We start from the raw sequence: 16,370 nt of genomic DNA on the forward strand, positions 1-16,370 counted from the left end.
TTATGTTTATTTTTCCTCAACGATCTCATTTTCTTCACAATTATTACCATTTGAAAATGTGTTATTAGGTAGAATGTTAAATAATGAATTTTTTTGTATGATCAAAATTTAATTACAGTAGGAATGACATGATATATATTATGAAAATTTATACTACAAATTATTCTTATTACCACTGTTTAGTACCAATAACTAAACGGGCCAATAGAAGTATGTGGAAGAATGTTGATGGAATGTCTATTAGGTGTCTTTGCTATCCGCTTGTGTGTTCTTAATATTATCATGTGAAACTTTTAACAATCAAAAATCATGTCAAATATTTAGTCCTAAAAGATTTAAATCGACTATATAAAGTAATTATTTATTTTAATTTTCTACTAATTTATAAGTTTAAATTCTACATAATCTACCTTTTTGTATTTAAGAGCAAAAATGAAACAAATGAGCGTGGATTCAAGAGCAACACCATATAGCACACACTACCAAACGGTAGATCTCAAATAATGAACCTAATCCTTATAGTAAACCTACTTTAACCGAAAATCAGTTGTAACTTGAAAATTTTAATCCATAACTCGAAATTGATTCGACCTCAATAAGCGCAAAAATTGGCTCGAACCCGATTATAATCTAAACTCAATTGTTTTTAACCTTTTTTTTTCAAAATTGTCAATTTTTAAGTTTCACGTCATTAATTTTTTAGTTAGGAACTGCTATATCTCAAATTAATTTTTGTATTTGAAACTTTTATTCCTTTGCCGAAGCCTTAAAAATAGTATATTAAACATTTTTATAATAATTTTTTAAAAATGACCTTTTAATAAAGTTAAATGTACGAATAAAGTTTTATTAAATTTTCTATACTATATTGATTTAAAAATTAGTTTTAATCTTTTCGACCATATTTAATATAAACTCTACACTATTAACTAATAAATTGTTAAATAAGTCAATTAAATTCATGGACAACATCCAATTTCTAAACACATGCGTTGGAGTTGAAAAATTGATCATCATTGTGTTTGATTATGTACCAAGTAAAATAAATAAAAAGTAGGAGTAATACTTCTAATACGTAAAATCGGTGTATAGAAAAGTGTAGTCACCGACGTCTATGCAAAGAAATGATCACATGCGGATTATTTTGTAGATCAGATCACTCCTTCCTTTCTCAAATATTTAAAAAGATGAGTTAATCTTTTATCAACTTAATATAAATATATTAAAATAATATGTTAATTATAGGTTTTAATTTAATATTTGGTACAAGTCAGGGTCTAAGGAGAAGGGTAGTGGGCAGATTATACCCTCACTCTTTCCTTTTTTGATTATCATTATATGCTCTAAATGACAACAATACCTTCTAAGAAAAGGACTAAGAGAAATGTGCGCACACAAATAATCACAAAAAAATTAATTCCTGTAAAGATAAAGAGGAATAACACACAACATACCTAAAAAAACACTTGATATGCGCGGAAAGTATAGACGCGTGAATAAAATATTGAGAAAAAATACACAATAAAAATAATGTGTATTAAGTCCATTTTAATACCTTATAAAAATAATTTGACTATATAAAAGAATGAGGAGTATTTTATATGGAGTGACCAGAGTTATACTCTTGGTCTCCCTACTAGTCTCAACTCAAATGAGATATTATATGAACATTCAGTGGAATAATAAATTACTAGTAAATTTTCTAAATAAAAATTCAAACCTCCCCAAACAAACCTTAACCTCCCTCCCTAGATCTTCTCTCCACCTCTCTACCCTCTTTCTCTATCTATCCGATCATGAAGATGAAGCCAAACTCTACTAGTAATCCTCTCATTTCTCTCGAACACAAGAGGTTTCCTTCATTCTCTCTCTTCTACCTCCTTTTACTCCCACGCCATTCCTCTTTTCCCGCTCTTTCTATTCTCGTACTGATTGATACTTCCAATTTTGTAGTTTTGGTTACATTTTATATTGTTTATGTCTAATTTTTGATCCGTTTTGGTTTGAGTTTGTTTAATTGTTGATTTTGTAGTTCGATTTTGATCCAATTTTTGCGGATTTTGAGTTATTGATGTCCGAGTGTTTGATCTTATTTTTGGTTAGATGTTGCCATTTTTAAGCTATTGAAATGTTGGATGCAGAGATGCTTATGGATTTGCAATTAGGCCTCAGCATGTGCAAAGATATAGAGAGTATGCCAGCATCTACAAGGTACATTTTTACACTACATTACATGTGTGATGTGCCTTTTTTGGGTTATTATTGCTTTTTGCTTAGTGCTGGTAGTTGGTGATTGTTGACTCTTCATTGCTGTTGTTCTCTACAAATATTTACTATGACTTGAAGGCGATTTTTTAGGATCTATGATTTATTATCGGAACTTTTTTCTTTTTAATTCAATTTCCGTTGGCTAATAAGACTGACAAAATCTTGTCCGGATGAGATAGCTTCGTATAAGCAAATGGCAGATTTAGAAATCTTTTGTTGTGTGGTTAAATTGACATTTTAAATTTCAGGGATTTTAGTGAGGTTAAGTTGTCAATATCATACAAAATATTGCAAAATCTTATACTATCTATATTGTAAGACTATATTTTGAAAAGTAAAAAATTGAAGTGGAATAAACTGAACCCATAATCTTGTATGTGGCTTTGCCGGTGGTACTTGCTTAGGACCTTACTTATGTAAGTGAACTTATTTATCAAACGGAAATTAAAATTTTATCCTCTAAAGAAGAAAAAGTTCACTCAAGTTATTGTGAGGTGATCTCGTAGGAAATTAAAATTTAATTATGTGATCTACATTCCACTTTTTTTTTTTATTTAAGAAATATTATTAGTCTAGACTTATGAATGACGGAACTCATGCATGAATAAGATTTTTACTAATTTCTGTTCAGTTAGGCACAAGTTAAGTGCTTGTAACTGCTACTGCATTGATCTATGAATAAATCATATACATTTTTTTTTCTTTCAGGAGGAAGAAGAGGAAAGATCTGATCGTTGGAATATTTTCCTGGAGACGGTGGTGTCCGAGTCTGTTGAATTACCTGTTGATGGAGAAACAATCGCTTTTGATGACAAGAAAGTAGGTCACATTGCATCTGGAGCTGATGTTAACTGCAACGAAGGAATTGAATTTGTTGGTGAAACTGATACACCTAGTTCCGAAGGTTCATTTGATAATGATATTCCAACAGTTGAGGTTAAACAAACCCATAAAGTACAAATATGGTCTGAGATCAGACCATCATTACGTGCAATAGAGGGTGTGATGAGTGCAAGAGTGAAAAAGAGGAGCCATTGGTCTCGGAAAGGACTGGATACTGATTCTCACAGTGCTTTTAAATCTAATGAAGAAGCTAAGACTAAAGGGGCAACGGAGGATGATTCGGAAGAAGAATTCTATGATGTGGAGAAATCTGACTCTGTTCTAGATGTCCCTCCTGTGGATACTGCAGCTTCACCTGCAACTCCTGCCATTGCTGAGGGAACTAACTTCAATTCCAGTTCTCCTTGGAAACAAGAATTGGAAGTCCTTGTTCGAGGTGGATTACCAATGGCTCTTAGAGGAGAGGTACATGACTTGATTAGACTATACTCCATGTTATTTGCTGCTAACCTGGCGTACTTGCTTAATCACCGGAGTAATCTTTACAATTGCAGCTTTGGCAAGCTTTTGTTGGTGTAAAGGCACGCAGAATAGAGAAGTACTATGACAATTTGTTGCATTCAGAAAGTAGGCACAGTGATGAAATCAAGCAAGAAGAAGTAAATGATAAAGAGTCCGATGTACAAAGTGCAAGACTACCTGAGAAATTGAAGGGTCAGATTGAAAAGGTGGATTAATGGTCCAATGTTCTGCTCCTTTCTTCTTTCTGAAAATTACTTTAGGCTTTGACTTACCTAATGAAACCTCCATAACCATTTTCACACAGGATTTACCTCGTACCTTCCCTGGCCACCCTGCTTTGGATGAAAATGGTAGAAATGCTTTAAGGCGTTTGCTTATAGCTTATGCTCGGCATAACCCATCAGTTGGTTACTGCCAGGTAATTGATTTTTGGAGATCTTATTACTAAAATATAATACTACTTTGAATCATTGAGAAGAACACAAAATTTATTTCAATGTCTAACATTTTCTAGTGCTTCTGTTAAAAGTTTCTAGCAATGCTGTGTTTCAGTCCTTAGAACTATCTTGTTAAAGCTGCGAGTTTAATAAGAATCATTTGATGTTATATGCTTGAGAAGCATAAATAAATGCATGGCCATATTTGGGGCTTCTTTTACGTTGGAAATGAGGTTATGGACAGTTCTTCTGTGCGCAAACTACTTGAATTAGGAAAGCTGGTTGCTCTTATAAATTTAAAAGTTGATTTATTTGTGCATATTTGATTAAGTTTCAATCAGTCGTAGCCTCTTATTAAGGTTAGTAAAATTGGCCTCCCCTTCCGTACGAAGGAGCCTCTTTCGAGATATAAGGTGTATTTTCCTTTTCCCCTTTTCTTCTTGCGGATCACGCTGTAGATCTTTCTTTATTTCCATTCAAGCCATGTGTAAGAGAAAATTATTTGTTTTGCATTGGCTTCAACCGAGTTTAATGGGTCCAGACTCAAGAGAAGATGTTATAAGGGTGGAGTACTACTTGGTTTCTAACTCAATTAATGGATGACCGATAGCTCTTAACCTTATTTGTGAGCAAATATCACTATATGAGGGAATGTTTTTGTAAATTTGAGAAGAAATGATTAAATTACATTGTATATTAGGTCTAATCAGGAATCTATTAAGTACTTTCCTATCGTATTGGTCTCATTCTAAACTAAGTGTATATATATTCATTCCTATTGTGAGGAGAAGACTGGGAGAAGGGTCTTAATGAGTGATGTTGCATTCTTGATGTCAGTTGAGTACACCCATTTGTATATGGCTACTTCAAAAATCAAAACCAAGTGCTGCTTGACAGCCAGAAAAGTTTCTTCTGCCTTTTCTATTCCATATATGTCCAAAAATTTGATAAGATGTGATATGAACTCTCTTTATTGAGGGAAAGAGGAGGTATTTTTTAGGATTAATTAAAGGTTTTAAAAGTGGGATTTTGTGGAAAAGAAAGTACAGATTTCGATTCCTCAATCTCGTGAACCTTGTTTATTATATTTTGGTATTTCCATTTATTGAGGCTAAATGAAATGTTGTTTTTTGAGTCATATATATGCAACTTTACCTTTGTAGTAATAAAGATGTATCTGATTTATCCTTGATTGAAAACATCATCTGAATTTCACATAAATAAGAATGACTCATGATTTAATGTGCTATTTTACTTTAGTCCATTACAATCTGAAACTTAAGAATTATAAATCATTTTTTTCCTTCAGAATGGACATTGGAACTAAATCATCAATAAGAAGTAGATTGGAATCAAGGCATGTAGTTTTGGATTAATTACAAGAGCAAACAACCATGATTAATTGTGTTTCAATGGTGATGAAATGACATTGCTGGAGAGAAATTTGACCCTAAGATAGGAGGAGAGCACATGGGTTAGAAACAGAAGGGGTTGGGGCCTGGGAGTTGGAGTGGAAACTCCTTGGAGCCTTTTTTTGTAAATGACATAGAGCACATGGCAAATTTCACTAGCTGACTTTTCAATTTCTGTCATCATCATTCAAAAGTTTTTTGTGCACTTCAGTATTCTGTTTTCTTTTTTCAAGCTTACAACTACGTGGATAATATTTACTTTAATTCTCAGAAATCAGAACTATCAACTATATTTCATAAATATCATAATGAAAATTAATAATTTTGTAAAAATCATTAAAATTCTTGAATTTTTTTTAATTACTTAATTAACCTTTTTAGGCTATGGTGTGTTTGCCTTATTTAGGAATTTATTACTTATAATTGCAATAGTCATATTGAGTTAGATAGGGCTATACCAGTTAGATCATATCTATATGTTTGTCCTAACAGCTTAATAGATGTAAAAGAAATATGATCAACTGTTTGAATGGAGTATGATTTACTTGATGGAACTACTGAAAGTATCTATGTGCTGCTTAAAAGACCAATTTTTATAAGTTTACTTTTGAGTTGGTTTTGCATTATTTTTTGGCCTTCTCCTATGGATGGTGGAAGAGCTTTTATGTATCCAGGGTAAAACTGAATTCAAGAACTCAATAAGTTTGATGTCTCTTAATTTTATTTATCAACAGGCTATGAACTTTTTTGCTGGCTTATTGTTACTTTTAATGCCTGAGGAGAATGCATTTTGGTAGGTCTGGAAACCTTCTTTTCCTCCAATGGCTACATTCACAGGATTCTTGTGGGTATTATGTGGATTAAACTGATGGGTTTTATTTGGGTGTTCCAATGGCTACATTTACAGGACTCTTGTGGGTATTATGGATGACTATTTTGATGGCTATTATTCAGAAGAGATGATCGAGTGTCAGGTAGTACCTCGTCTTTGTGAAAGGATGTATTTTCTAATCGACTATTCTTTCTTGAGTGTGTTTTGAACACATTTTCTGATCAATATTATGATCAGGTGGACCAGCAAGTTTTTGAGGACCTGGTGCGTGAAAGATTCCCGAAGTTGGGTTTGTATCATCTTCATAGTATAATCTAATGACTAACTTTTGGCACTTAAGGCATTTAAAAATTTGAACTCTTCTTCTGCAGTTAATCATCTTGACTATTTGGGTGTGCAAGTGGGATGGGTTACCGGTCCTTGGTTCCTCTCAATATTCATGAATATGCTTCCATGGGAAAGTGGTATGGTTCTATATATGATTTAATTGAGTTCAAGATATCTGTGGTGCATGTTTTTGGACATTGTGTAATGTATACACTTGCCATTGTCGCTTGAGATTAGGTTTGTGTTTTAAGTTTTTGACCAGTTTATTTGAGTGATCAGCTGTTTACTATGGGCTATCTTTTTATGACATCAGTTCTTCGAGTTTGGGATGTGCTTCTGTTCGAGGGGAATCGTGTTATGCTGTTCCGCACTGCACTTGCGTTAATGGAGTTATATGGTATTGTGAAAAAGCATATATATTTAAAAATATTTTGGATGTAGTTTACCTGCAAAAGGAAGAACAAAGCTTGAGGTCTTCATTTGTAAATTATGTTTTGTAGAATCTTAGAGAACCAGGTCTTTGAGCTATCATATTATTGACTGAAACTGTTTTAATATTGATTTCCAATACAAATGCATAGGCCCTGCCCTGGTGACGACAAAGGATGCAGGAGATGCAGTCACTTTGCTTCAATCTCTTGCTGGATCAACATTTGACAGCAGTCAGTTAGTCCTGACAGCTTGCATGGGATACCAAAATGTGCATGAAGCTAGGCTGCAGGAATTAAGAGATAAACATCGTCCCGCAGTAGTTGCTGCAATTGAAGAAAGATCCAAGGGCCTTCAGGCTCTGAAAAAGTCTCAGGGTCTTGCTTCTAAGCTATTCAGTTTCAAGCATGATCCTGGATCGATTATTGCAGACAAATCAAATGTTTCAGATGAGCTAGTGAATGGTGATACAACACACATGGAATCTGGTTCTACTACCCCCGATGATTACTTCATTGGCATGCCTGGAGGTGTGGATATTGATCCTGGTTTGGATCTTCAAGAGCAGGTAATGCTGATTCATTTTCAGTTATGGCTGTCTCTGTTTGATGAGTTGTTTGAGTCGTTTTGTTGTCTTAATTATGAACTCTTGGTTTCAGTAGTCTATGCTTGACAATCTGGTCTTTCATTTTGAGATTTGTCTCTTGCTAAAGAAATTCATTTATGTCATAATTATCTTTTTTGTTAAAAGCTCTTTTTGAAACCAGGCTATATCAAATCTTATTCGATATATAAGATTGAAATTCATTTCGTTTTGTCAGAAAAAATAAAGATGGAAAATGGCTTTTTTTGGTTGTGAGATGTTATATAAGCTTTTGACACTCTAGGAGTAAGAGACCAGCCAATTTATTCAGCTAGGAACACCTAGATTTATTCGAAGATATCGACAATTTATGCAGAGTTTTAAAAAGAATAAAAAAGGGTCAATTGTTGCGATTGAATCAAAGACAAGCTGAAATGCATTCATGATTTATATATGACCATGGTAAATTTCAGTCTTTTCACACGTGATATGCTATAAACTATTCTTTGTTTTAGTGACATCATATTCGGTCAGTGAGGGCCTAATACCAATTACTGCAAAATGCAAATTGATAAACAAAGTAGATTTTTAAAATTTTAGGGGGCACATGAAAATCTTTTCAATATAGGAACTAAATCTAACCGTATTGGATAAATACTTATATGAGGACCTTGGGGAAAATGCAAAAATATTTTTTTAAAAACTTAGTGCAAACTTTAAGGGGCTTGCAGTACTTCACATTGATGTGTGATAATGAGATAGTTAATGAAATTGTGGGAGGCAAAGATTCACTTTAGGTTGGAAAGGAACATGTTTGAGCTCCCTTAGTGTGGTAATGAGGTTGGAGAAAAGTATATAGAGGATTGGACAACTGTGACAACTAGGGTTTGTTGCAGCCAAAACCAGTATCATGGTCTATATAATAGTGTACGTTCCTATTGCTAGCAGTATCTTTTTGTGTCATTAGTCGGGTTTTGGGTATATAGAGGATTGGACAACTGTGACAACTAGGGTTTGTTGCAGCCAAAACCATTATCATGGTCTATATAATAGTATACATTCCTATTGCTACTAGTGTCTTTTCGTGTCATTAGTCGGGTTTTGGGCCAAGTATGAGTCAGAGCATTTACGAGTATACTATTTTATATGTTAATACAATTACACTTTTATGCTTGGATTAATTTTGAGTTGGTTAAGGACATTTTAGGTTGATTAATCTTTTTCCTCTTTGACCACTTATGGCCATATTGCCGAAATGTGGTTATGTTTGCAATAACAGTGACAAAATAACTTTGTAGCCGATGTAGATTATTTCGAGGTTGTATCAACAATTAGCATAATACAGTGACATTGACGATATTTTTCACCCAGAGAATTGGACGTTGTTGATAGATTAGGGGAGGAGGGTCCTGTGTCACTAGAGCTCTTTGCATCAGAATGAAGTTTAAGATGAATATTTTGAAGTTTTTAGTAACAAATAGGATATTCCTTGGGCCAAAGTCATTGAGGTGAACAAGGTTTTTAAGAGAAAACTTATAATAGCGTGTTTAAAGACTTTTGGAAATTGGCAAGGAATCTCTTGCGGTGATTCTATTGAGTGCAAAGAATTTATGTCTTTAGTTTTGGGTTATGATTGACTTAAGTAAAATGAATTATTAAATCATATACGTTTCTCATTTAGATTAAGATGTGGATAGTGTTGGGCCTATAAAAAGTAACATCCTTGTTTTCTTAAGGATAAGGTTGCGTTTATTAAACCCCTTATTGTGTCTATGTGGGAGCCACTTTTACGAGATTGAGGAAATTTAATGCTGTAATAGAATTTTGATGGATAGAATTTAGGTTTGGTTCAACTATGGGGGTATTTCTCTCTTTGGGAGTTTCCCAATTGGTGTTGGTTGCTCATTTTTTGTTGGTCCTGGTAGGTTAGAAGATTTAATACTGTAGAAGAGTAAAACTAGTCAATTGTTGAAATTTGAAATGTAGAAGTTGATTCTCTTGGCAATTGCCCGTCACCTTTAGGAAGGAATCTTCATATTTTAGGGGAAAATTGTACTTCCCTTGATTTTATGAAAACATAGAGGGTGCATAAGATTTTCCTAACTACTAGGGAATTAAGCTTACACCCCATACCATGAAGTTTTGGGATAGGGTGATCAAACAATGAATGAGAAGATGCACTAGTATTTCGAAATCCAATTTTTTGTGCGCTAGGACGATGGAAGCTATTTATCTGATATGACAACTAATCGAGTACTTAAGAGTAAAAAAAAAAGAATTTGCACATGATTTTTATTGATTCGGAGAAGGCGTATGACAAACTCTCGAAAGAAGTTTTTTAATGGGTCATGGAAAAAAGGTATGTCAAGTAAGTACATCAATATAGTCCAAGATATGTACAAAGTAGGATAAGCCAATGTTAGGACACGTGGAGGAGTGATGGAAGATTCCTCAATCACGATTGGTCTAGGTCGAAATTTTGCAACCACAATATTATGTGAAATTTGTTTGCCACTGGTTAAAGGAAAAATTCTGTGGAACTTCCATTACATCTACACCACTATATGGGTTAAAATATTTGGCTTTAGAAGAGATCATTGTAGGAAGATGTGAGTAGCTGAGAGCCTGAGATGCTTATGTTAAGATGTTGCCTAGTCATATATGAGAGGATGGAATTCAAAATAACGGTATTAAAAAGGACTAGAGTAGTATATATTAAAGAAAAACAACAAATTTTTTTATGTTGGTTTGGTCGTATGCAATGACAAAAAAGTGAAAATGGGAACAGTGAGCAATTTAGGAGCAAAAGACAGACTGAAGATGACATGGATTAACACGATAAATTGAGATTTATTGGTTCATATGACTAGATAGGAATAAAAGTAGGAGGAGAATCTGGTATATGATCATTGGAATCGATTTTCTTAGGTCTAGCTAGTATTAGATAGGTCAAATATAGTAAAATCTTTGTAAGCAATGATTTCCCACGTTGATTTTTTTGCTCATGTAATTGATCCATAGTGCATAAATGATTTTCGGTATTGTTATTTTAGTCTTTATATATGGTGTTATGTGTTGCATTTTCTGTATCATTTCATCCTTTTCGAGCTTGTGGACAAGATCATTTGTTGCGTTTTGAGATTTTCTTTCTAAGGTTGCTCTGTAGCTGTAACTAATATAGTATAACAGATACAAACATCTAATTGTGCAAACTTTTTTAAAACATAAAGGAATTGAAAAGGTTTTTGTATGATTTTTTTGTCTTCCTGTTTGCTTTAATTTATGGAAATTACAACATTTATGAAGCCTGGTTATTCAAATCTACTCAAATTCCTTTGTATCAACTAATTTTTTGTAGGCTGTGTGGCTAAAGGTTGAATTATGCAAATTACTGGAGGAGAAAAGATCTGCAGAGCTGAGGTGAAATTCAGGGTTTCCTGTCTCTTATTCTGCAATAAAGAGTCTTGAGTCCGATACACTTGCACAACCCGGGTGTGATGCACACTGTTAAGACATGCCTCTAATAATTGTTCATCTGATCTATTATGCAATAGTCCTTCAAGGTGGCTTTTCTCTAATTCCTAGAGTACACAAGGAAAAGGAACACATTGGCGTTGCAACCTTTGTAAACTTTGCAGCAAAGATGGATTTGAACGACGACATAAATGACATTTGATAAAGTACACAAGGAAAACCATGTTGTATTTGAGAATTATAGACCGCAGCACCCCAAGTTTGCTATAAAAGTAATATTGGTTCCGATTGAATTTGCTACATATCATTATTTTAAATGAACCCCAACTCTCTTGCCTATTTTCATCCACATATCTAATCTCTCTTCATCTCATCCACACAGTCTGATTCTCCTCAAAACCAAACCAAAAACAAAAGCCAGAAATTCGCGTTTGTAGCAAAATACACCAAAGAGTAAATATTTGCAGATCTGGTCATTACTCTGGGCTGCTATCTTCAGGTTGAAGATGTTCAGGCATTGTCTTTTAATTGCACTTTTGCATATAATCTTGAATGTTCTATCAACTGCATATCAGATGGATTGTAGCGTTTTAAGACTATCACTCTTGACCCTTATTGCTATTCTCAATATTGAGATGGTAGAAGGATATAAAGGATCTAGACTTACACATTGAGATGGTAAAAAGTCAGAATGAATGGAGAAGTTCAAGAATGTGGATGACCATTGAACCTGATATATTGGTTCATGTAGCTGATCCTAATTTTTGGGATTAAGGTTCTGACATTGTTGTTGTAGTAGTTATACTCATGACCCTTGTTTGATGTTTCTGCTTCCAGTATGATTCTTGAATTGTCAAGGACTCATCATGTTTCAACTTGCTTTCCTATGTATGCTGAAACTAAACTAGCATTTCATGAGAATGGTTTTAACTTTGTAAACCTAGTTACTCAATTTTGAGTAATTGTTATTCCTTTTGATTTTGGTGACAGGGCGGAAGAGCTGGAGACCGCTTTAATGGAGATGGTGAAACAAGACAACCGTCGGCAATTAAGTGCAAGGGTAAATTTCTCCAACTGTAAAGTGAATACTTGCTATTCTTAATATTATGTCTGTTTTTCATTTCTTCATAGTTATTTTTCTGTGTAATATTATTAAGAACCTGTTAAATTATTTTATTGAATGTCTGTCAAAAGTTGAGGCAGCCAGCATGTAAAGTGAATACATGGAATTGTAATCTAGTTGAGCATTTAAGAATTTCAACATCATATGCGCATACCATGTTACATTTTTATATTATTCTTCCATTGAAATAGGTTGAACAATTAGAACAAGAGGTCTCAGAGCTCCGTCGTGTCCTGGCTGACAAGCAGGAGCAAGAAAATGTCATGCTTCAGGTTTCATTTTGTAGCTTAATTTACTTAACTCGTTGATGGGGTCTTTATCTTTTCATAGCTTGTATCAGGAAAATGTTTTCAACATTTTGCATGCAATTATTAGGTTTTGATGCGAGTGGAACAAGAGCAGAAGGTAACTGAAGATGCCCGTAGGTTTGCTGAGCAAGAAGCGGCATCACAAAGACTTGTTTCTGCAAATCTTCAGGTTCTTTTGTATCCTTGCTAACTCGTCTCTTTTCTTTGCCTCCCTATTCACCCATAGTTCTATCTAGTTGGATGGGAAGGCTGTGGTAGGTTCTGACTTCTGACTACTTGCCAGACCTTGAGCCAAACTGGGGCTATCAAATTAGTTGATATCTCCAGTTACATTGTTAAATTCACTTAAACTACTTGACTACAATTCTATGCAAAAAAGTTTTCTGTTAGATGAACTTGGTTATCAAACTGAAGATTCAAATTTTTATATTCATTGGACTAGTTATCTTGTAAATTTTGCTAATTAGCACAGAGCACTTTCTATCGTGTAAATATTGCTAGTTGACACATGAGCTATTTTTCACGTAATTATTGCCGGTTAGCACAATGCCTGTATCTAAAAAGAAATTGAAGATGTAGATATCATTTTGGTTTCTAATGAATTATGCCAAATGCCTTTGTTCTCAATTCTTTGTCGTTGAAATTACTCTCATGAAACTTGTCATGTGTAGGATAAATATGATAAGGCTGTGGCTGCACTTGCTGAAATGGAGAAGCGGGTAGTTATGGCAGAGACAATGTTGGAAGCTACACTACAATACCAGTCCGGCCAAGTGAAAGCTCAACCTTCTCCAAGGTATGCAGTTTTACGTAGTTACTCTTAAAGTTTTATTCTTTCTCTTAATGTTAAATTCTTCAGATGTGAGTGCCCTTGCGAACATGTTTCTTCTAGAATTAAAGCTTGGATAGTGGATACTCAATGGCTGTTCAAGATAAGATTATGATGTAAGACGTTTGGACCTTTCTTTTGTAGGTCACATAATGAATCATCACCTGTTCGCAGTAATTCAGAGCCTTCTACAGATATGCCCACTAGAAAAATTAGCCTGCTGACAAGACCTTTTGGGCTTGGATGGCGTGATAAGAACAAGGTAGCTTGCTTGGATACGTTTTATATTCAATAATTTACTTATGACAATGCTATCTCGTCAAGCTGTAGTTGATTTTTTAGCTTGTTGAGAAAGGCTTAGTTGAATTTATCATGTTTACTGTTTGGTTGCTGAGAAAGAACAATATAGATGCTGAACAACCCTTCAGCCTATTTTTTTGGAAATCTTTATTTCAAAAGAGAAAGCATCTAAAATCTAAATTGGAGCATAGATCATTACAACAGTAACATCGCTTCAATGTCACTGTGGAAGTTCCCCATTGGCCTGGGCATGGTGCCATATCTCAGATAGTTAGGTGTTTGTAGGTTATATCCTGCAATAACAAAGGGCATTTTGAGTTGACCCTTAAAGAATTTCACGAGAATAGACTTTCTATAAGTTGTCAATTGTGGTAATTTGTTTTGGTATTTTGGATGACTTTGCTAGGGCCTAGGGGTGTAACCGTGTGATGAGCTTGCATGTTTGCAAAGTGCTAGAGCTTGTCTTGAGCTATTTAAGAGCCAAGCACAATTAAGTTTGGCTCAAGATGCTCGTGAACAGGCTCAAAACACTTCTATTTGTAGTATATAATCTTCAAAATTTGGAAAGTTTTCAGAGATTAGTTAAAAGTTTGCACTTTGCAAAATACTACTAAAATTTCAAAAATTTACGCAGAATATGTATTAATTTAATTATGTATATTATATACTATCCTCTGTTTCTTTTTAATGACTACACTTCTCTCAAAAAGTTCACGTATAAGGGAGAATTGAAGTATAGCTATTGTAAATTAGAGCTTGAAAATGCTCGACTTGACTTGAGTTCATATAAATATTTTGTGAGCCAAGCTGAAAAACCCCTTACTCGAGCTCCATTCGACTTGTTAACGCCCCCAATTCTTGTCCATGTTTAAATTATGTTCAACTTAGGGGTAGTTTCAATAAGTCGCAAGCATTTATTTTTATGCATTCTTTAATCCTTATCATACATGTTAGAATTGAACTCCTGCCTTCAAGCCAAGCCAGCTTTGTTTATTTTTAAATGTTGTTTCCTAAGTCATTATTGAAGCTTCCGGCCATTGTAACATTCAAGTATTCAACTTGTTAATCTGTGGCCTAATCTTTTGGGTTTGCAGGGAAAACCAGCGACTGTGGAAGAGTCAAGTGATACCAAGCAAAATGAAGAGATACAGAGCCCAGTTGTCGAGGATAAAGCAAGTAATGGAGATCAATTCCCTGAGAAGCCATAGATACTGGACTGTTCATTCGGGTAAGTGTGCATAGTCTCCGCGTTTTTCTATTAGAACTCAAAATCCAGTTGAGGCGGCATACTAATGTGAGATCTGAATTAACATAGATAAGTCTTGTTGCTACTTCAGATGCACTATGTCCAGTGTATAGTATTCAATTTTCGATTTTTGTTTTGTTAATTATATAGTAATAAACTAATATTATAGAAGTATAGATAGAAATTTGGTATAAAATGCCATAAAACTCCTATATCCCCCATCCTTCCTCAAATGTTGTATAAACATTTTTGTGAAATACTGTAGTTTTGTGAAATATATAGTCAATGATCTTGTCATATGGTGAATTGTTAAGCAGCATGAGATTTAAGTTGCAGAACTTCCGTTGCTTCAGAAGAAAGAAAAGGTGTTTTAAGTAGTCTGTTGTCTTTAATAGGGGAATATCACTCATATCAGCACATTCTTGAACGATGCATTAGGATTATTTATGATCCCATCTGCCTTCAATCAGGATCCATGTACCTTTCATATACTACACACATCATTTAGATTGAATAACACAAATTCTTGGGTGAAACGGTCCCACTGTGAGCCATTTCTCATACTGTCATACATGGATTGAATAGTCCAACTAATACAATTATTAGCATGAGTTCCTTGTTTTGAGGTCGTTTTACCGAGAGACGGTCTCTCACAAGAATAGCTCACTGAATTAATGTTGCATCTATGTTCACTCAAACTCAGAAAAAAAACTCACGTTATTAGGTCAATTGGGCAATCTTTGAGAGATGAATTAGTTGTTTAAAGTTTGTTTGGATTGAGAAAATTAAGGAGAAAAGAAAGGGATCAATTTGGAGTGATATATTTTCCTTTATTTGGATATCAATTCTAAAGGAAGGTATATCATACAAAGGGATTGAAATAGATGGTCCTTTGATTTTGTTAGTCAATTCTTTTTAATATAATGGAAAGTATTTTAAGAAGTGAACGGGATGGAAGGAGAAGAGAGATTCGTGTGTTTTCCTTCTAAATCTTTTCAGTGTTGGAAAATTTTATTTTGTACAAAATGAGAAATGTGAAGGTGCTTTCTCCTTTAATTTCCTTTCTACCATTTCTTTACCGTTTGGTATTCCATGAAGAAAATATCAAAATATAGACTTTTTATTTATTTCTCTTGCTTTTCCTTTTATTTTCTTCTATTCAAACATATTATAAAAATTGAATGATTTGAAAGAAAAATGGTATGCATAATTCTTTGTCTTTCTTTTCTTGTCTTCCCACTAAACAAAGAGGACTCTCTCATTTTTTCCCTCTCCTCTCTCTTGTCCTTTCCCCTTCTTTTCTCCTTCCGGTCCGTTTGGTTAGTGATACTAAATGGTAGTAATGAAAACGATTTATAGTGTAAAATTTCATCTAAAGTTTCATATCATTTTCATGGTAATAAAACTTTAATTATAAAAAAGTTTTTTTGTTTACAA

At 34.0% G+C, this 16,370-nt stretch overlaps 1 protein-coding gene across 1 annotated transcript; it reads left to right on the forward strand.

The window, feature by feature from the left end:
- The first annotated feature begins 1,637 nt into the window (after window positions 1–1,637).
- On the forward strand, window positions 1,638–15,230 carry LOC130801149 (uncharacterized). Its single transcript, XM_057664919.1, has 18 exons — window positions 1,638–1,852; window positions 2,142–2,211; window positions 2,977–3,576; window positions 3,666–3,839; window positions 3,938–4,051; window positions 6,217–6,275; window positions 6,390–6,456; window positions 6,552–6,603; window positions 6,686–6,778; window positions 6,955–7,038; window positions 7,223–7,638; window positions 11,012–11,073; window positions 12,118–12,187; window positions 12,442–12,522; window positions 12,626–12,727; window positions 13,230–13,354; window positions 13,532–13,649; window positions 14,782–15,230. The coding sequence occupies exons 1-18, from the start codon at window positions 1,797–1,799 to the stop codon at window positions 14,893–14,895; spliced, it is 2,457 nt and encodes an 818-aa protein (XP_057520902.1). The 5' UTR covers window positions 1,638–1,796; the 3' UTR covers window positions 14,896–15,230.
- The last annotated feature ends 1,140 nt before the right edge of the window (window positions 15,231–16,370 follow it).

The sequence above is a fragment of the Amaranthus tricolor genome, chromosome 15, assembly GCF_026212465.1.
Source record: "Amaranthus tricolor cultivar Red isolate AtriRed21 chromosome 15, ASM2621246v1, whole genome shotgun sequence".
Classification (NCBI taxonomy): Eukaryota; Viridiplantae; Streptophyta; class Magnoliopsida; order Caryophyllales; family Amaranthaceae; genus Amaranthus; species Amaranthus tricolor.